We start from the raw sequence: 5743 nt of genomic DNA on the forward strand, positions 1-5743 counted from the left end.
CACACACACACACACACACACACACACACACACACTTTAAAATGTTTTTTACTATTTGTCCAGGATCTCTTAAGCTTTCCCAGGGTACAGGGAACCCTGTCTTAAGAGGCTGAAGTAAGCCAGATTGACAGCACAAACCTTTAAATCCCTGCACTAAAGAGGCAAGGAAAGGGAAAATAAAATCTCTGCCTGTCTCCCAAGAGTTCCAAATCAGCTTGGTCTACAGGACTGCTAGGGCTCTGTAGAGAGATCCTGCCTGGAAAGCAAACAGGAAGACCCAATGGACACTGACACAGAATTGAGAACAGATGAGGTTAGTTGTATATGCCTCATTTGGTGTATCACTGTCAATTCCACGGCCAAAGTGATTGTGTAAAAAAAAGGCACAGACACATTGAGTTGTTGTCTCAACTCAACAACTGTGTTGGATGTTAGTTATCTCTGTTTTTAAAGACAAAGCAAGGAGATGGTGGTGTATGCCTTTAAGTGCAGCACCATCAAAATCTCCAAGTTCAAAAGCCAGGCTGGTCTATAGAGCAAGTTCCAGGATGGCCAGGGCAACAGAGCAACTGTCCTCAAAAACAAAACAAAAACCAACAAAATAGCCTCATGTAGCCTAGACTGGCCTCAAACTCAGTCGTGATCTCTTATTCCTTCCTAATTCCATTTGCCAAATGTTGGGATTATAGTCAAATGCTACCAAGGCTTGGCTAGGTATGTTTGCTTGCTTGCTTCCTTCCTTAACACAAAACATATGCTGTAGCTTGATATTTCTATCAAATAAGTGCAGCTGGCAATAAAATTAATCAGCGACTTAAATTTCCAGAACACGTGAGCAAAGATTCTGAAGGAAGATAAACGCTAATGCTGAAACTCAGATAACAGAAGCCCAGACACAGAGCAGGCAGCTCACAACCACAATAGGTCTAATAGACTGGACCTACTTACAAACGTTTATACAATGTGTCAAGCCTAAAGAACAGATCAGTTTATAGACACACACAGGATGAAAGTTCAGAGCATGTGATCTGAAAGCCTCGCACACCCACAGCTAATCTTGTTGTGTAGTGCTGGCTGGCCTCAGCTTGGAGCAGTCCTCCTTCCTGCCCTGGCTCCCAAGCACTAGGGTTAGAGGTATGAATCCACAGAGTTTTCCACTACTACTTCAACTTGCTTGACTCTCCCAACAGGCTTAATATTAAGAAACTCACCGCATCAAATTTCGTGAAGAAGGACTCTGGCTTCTTCTCTATATCCTCAGTGTCCACCTTTACATCCACCATGGGGTTGAGATTCTGGGCTCGTTCTAACGAGGCCTCAGCCCTATTTCGGCCCACAGACCCAGCCTGAATCAAGAACTGAGCTCCAGGGTCTTCTGGAGATACCTAGGAAAAAAAGTTCTCCTTAATTCTTGGAGTCTTTCTGAAATGTAAATCCGTCAATTTAAAGACATCTAGGCTATATAAGGTTGCTAAAATGCCCACACCAACTGTTGTTATCCCTACAAAATTCGGTCTGGCTACACTTCAGTAGCAGCTAGTTTTTGTTAACTTTACACAATCTAGAATAATCTAGAAAAGAGGAAACCTTAGTTGAGAAACTGCCTCTATCAGATTGGCCCATGGACAAGTCTATAGTGCATTTTCTTGATTAATGATTGATGTAAAAAGGACCAGCCCATCCGTAGTGGTGCTATCCCAGGGCAGGTGGTCTTGGGTATGAAAGAAAGTAAACTGAGTAAGCCATACAGAGCCACCAACTTGAGTAAGTGCACATTTCCATGGCTTCTGCTTCAGTTCCTACCTTTGCTCTCCTCAATGGACTTGTGACATGTAAGCCAAACAAACCAACCCTTTCCTCACCAAGTTGCTTTTTGTCAAGTGTTTTATCAAGGCAATAGAAACTCTCAGACAGGGCTGGAGAAATGGCTCAGCAGTTAAGAGCACTGACTGATCTCCCAGAGGTCCTGAGTTCAATCCCCAGCAACCACATGGTGGGTCACAACCATCTGTAATAGAATCCGATGCACTTTTCTGGGAGCCTGAAGACAGTGACAGTGTATTCATATAAATAAAATACGTAATTTAAGAAAAAAGAAAAGAGGACTCTCAGACAAAAACTGGTACAAACCTAATCACATTGTTCATGTTGTTTTGGGGAAGAATTATGGAAGTATTTGGGACTTAGGGCCAGAAAAACCAGAGGACTCAGAACTTAATGGGCTGTTCAGTAGAGGTTTCATAGGTAAGAATGCTGAGAGCAGTTGCAGAGGTTAGAGGCCTGGCTTGTGAAGTTTCGAAAGGAAGAAAAGGCACTATCAGGGCCATGATAAGTGATATTCTGAATTAGGAATCTGAAGTTCTGGTAAGCTGGAGTTGAAGAATTGGCTGTGATTTCTAGGAGACTGGAACCACTAAAATGAAACCTTTGCTCTGATACTGTCAATGGGGCTGAAGAATCAGCTGTGATTAAGAAGGAAACAGGTATCTGAGATGGCAATTCTTGTCTTTAAACCTGGTTCTTAAGAGACAGAAATGGATCTGAGTTGAGTTATAATCTGCTTAGTTCTAGGGCAGCCAAGGATATAGACAAACCCTGTCTCTAACAAAACAAAATGAGAGGTTAGCTAGTATCACTGAGGCAAAATCTTGTAAGGAAATGTTTGCTCAGGGTCAGCAACAGAAGCTGTGGTCCAGAGAGGGTCAAGACCGTACCTTACCATAGCAGCCAAAGGAGTCATGGAGAGCAGTTTCGGTACTGCAGGGTCAGAGTGCCTGAAGAGAGCCCAAAAGGGGCCTGTGGTGAAGATTCAGCTCAGTTGCCACAGAGATGCCAGCACTTGGAGATGCTAGTACCAAAGACAGAAGTAGCTGTGGAATGGAGCTCCTCAAGATCTTTGGAGCCGAGAAGATCCTGAGTCACAGGCATCTGACACCAAGGTTTTTACACTGTTGGACTTTGACTGTGTTCAGGTTTTTCCCTCTTAAGAGTAAGAAAACACTTAACTTTCTTTTTTTCTTTTCTTTTCTTTTTTTTTTTAAATTTTGCAGAAGCCCACAGTTAGTTGGGAGACTTGGGTATTTTAGAGAAACCTTGAAAGGTATTCAGGATGTTTAAAGAGACTGAACTGTTAAAGTGCTTGAATTTTTTAAAAAGACTGTTTAGTGTCTTGTTGGGGACAAATCAGAAAGGAAAAGTTATAGCTAGTAATATGTTAGTTTTTGTTTGTTTGTTTGTTTTTTGTTTTTCTGGAGGTCAACTTAACAAGCTAGAATTATTTGGGAAGAGGAAACTCAAAATGAGAAAATGGCGGCTCTGGTGGTGCATGCCTTTAATCCCAGCACTTGGGAGGCAGAGGCAGGCGGATTTCTGAGTTCAAGGCCAGCTTGGTCTACAGAGTGAATTCCAGGACAGCCAGGGCTATACAGAGAAACCCTGTCTCGAGGAGAAAAAAAAAGAGAGAGAGAGAGAGAAAATGCCTTCATCAGATTGCTTATAGGCAAGTCCGTGGGGGCATTTTCTTAATTAATGATTAATGTAGGAGAGTCCAGTTCACTATAAGTAGTGGCGTCCCTAGGCAGGTGTCCCTGATTGTCTAAATAAGAAAGGAAGCTAAAGCACACCAGTAAGCAGTGCTTCCATGACCTCTGGCTCAGTCCTTGCCTCCACATTTCTGCCCTAATTTCCTTCAGTCACAGAGTAACCTCAAAGTTACAAGCTGAAATAAAATGTTTCCTTCCTGAGCTGCTTTTGGTCACAGTATTCATCACAGCAATAGAAACCCTAGGATAGCTGACTGTTCCTCCTCCTGAGGCTGCAACACACTACAGTTACCCTTTTAAAACTGGCCATAGATGGTTAAAGAGCACCCTCTTGTGTTTACAAGGGAAACTCTCTCCAAGCAAAGTTTAAGGTTTCCTCTACTTAAAGTTGGGTAGGTTTTTAACTGCTAGCAAAATGAGTGATTACTAGTGCTCTGTAGTAAAGTGCTTCCCTAGCACATACACATGGGACCTTCCCTGAATTGGAAGAATCCCGTCCCCACCCCATGGGGGCAAGGAAGCAAGCAGAGTAATTGACTTCTTCATTAAGGGTAGATGTCAGCAGCGCCTCAGAGACCAGGGTTACCAAGTAGATTCCATCCATATCACTTAAAATATCTAACTTAGCAAATGAGTTCACCAGAACTAGGTTCAGGGGAAGTTAAGTCATCTCCCCCCATTGCCCCTCTCCAGGCACCTACCAACTATCCAAAGAACACATTCAGCAGTATCAGGAAAATGGGCCCAGCCAGAGCTACACAGAGAAACCCTGTCTCAAAAAACCAAAAAATAAAAATTAAAAAATAAAAATTAAACAAACAAACAAATAAATAAAAGGGCCAGGTTGGAAGTTGGTAACACATGCCTTAAATCCCAGCACACAGGAGGTAGAGGTAGGTGGATCTCTAAGTTCGAAGCCAGCCTGGTCTACACAGAACTAGTTCCAGGAAAGCCAGAGGTATACAGAGAAACCCTGCCTTGAAAAAATATTAATAATAATAAATAAATGAATAATAAAAAGGGGTGGCATTTTTTTTGCAACCAGCCTCTACCAATGTTATGTTTTTAAGTCACCACATCCTGTTGGGATCTCATTCCTTACTGCAAGGCAGAAGTCTGTGATTAAGGGTGATGGCTCTGGGCCGTTCTGGTTAGATTCAAATCCTGGTTCAATCACTGACTATATTGCCTAAGTGTACAGAAACAGTATAGACATCATTCTACAGATATCACCTACCACATAATATGCTACTACCCTGAAGTTAGATCCTGGCTCTTCTCTTCCATTGATAAAAACATTCTCATCTCCATTAGGCCCTGTGAAGTACAGCTGTGTGTAACATGCCATCTCAGGGTCCATTCACTTCACTCTGCAGAGTTCCAAAACAAACTCACTTATGATTTTAGTTTCTACAAAAAGCTGGTGTCATTTCTCAAGTCACTCTTGGTACAGACTGTTCCCCAGCCATCCACCTCAGTCTATGAAAGTCACGTCTTCTCAGATATCCCACCAGACTTCATCACTTAGTGCTCTTATCTACCACCTTTTGGAGATAAGCCATTAAAAACACATTAATCGACCAAGCCAAAACCCTGTCTTCACATTCCTGGCCTGCATGTAGCCCCTGAATGTAGCCCTGCAGTAAGCTGGCTAAAGGCATGGGCCCTGGAATCCTTACCAAGATTGAGGTCTGCAGTAATCAAGACCTAACTTTCTCTCCCTAGATTTACTTATCTAGCAGATGGAGGCAGGTCCCAGAACACAAGTAATTCTGAGAATAAAAAAAGTCAAGTCATCTTCTATACCTCTTCTTGGCTTTGAGTTCATGCATACGTGTGCCAACTGATTCTCCTGTTTCTCATACCAGGGCACTTCCTTACATCTCATCACAACAACTGCTCAGACCCTTTTCACCTCTCATCTACAGTACACAGCACACTTGTAAAACGATCTAATCCTACACATTGAGTCAACAATTAATGCAGTGATTACTGATACACTCAAATACACCTAGAAGATCTTGATTACTGATGAACTTCAATAATAGAGGTCCTCTTGACTGGTGACAGAGGCCAAAGCTAGTCAGGTTGCCTTCTCCTTTCTCTGAAAATGTTTAACGAATATTCACCTAGAGGGGCTGGAGAGATGGCTCAGTGGTTAAGAGCACTGATTGCTCTTCCAGAGGTCCTGAGTTCAAATC

General features: G+C 42.6%; 1 protein-coding gene across 2 annotated transcripts in view; it reads right to left on the reverse strand.

Annotated features, from left to right (window-relative positions):
- The window catches only part of Sae1 (SUMO1 activating enzyme subunit 1), a 54578-nt gene that overhangs the window by 38865 nt on the left and 9970 nt on the right, over positions 1–5743 (reverse strand). For both annotated transcript variants that reach the window (XM_031385440.1, XM_031385441.1), the window contains exon 3: positions 1212–1385. In XM_031385440.1, the coding sequence (XP_031241300.1) occupies positions 1212–1385 (174 nt within the window). The remainder of the gene's footprint in view (positions 1–1211; positions 1386–5743) is intronic.

This window comes from Mastomys coucha, unplaced genomic scaffold, assembly GCF_008632895.1.
Source record: "Mastomys coucha isolate ucsf_1 unplaced genomic scaffold, UCSF_Mcou_1 pScaffold21, whole genome shotgun sequence".
NCBI lineage: Eukaryota > Metazoa > Chordata > Mammalia > Rodentia > Muridae > Mastomys > Mastomys coucha.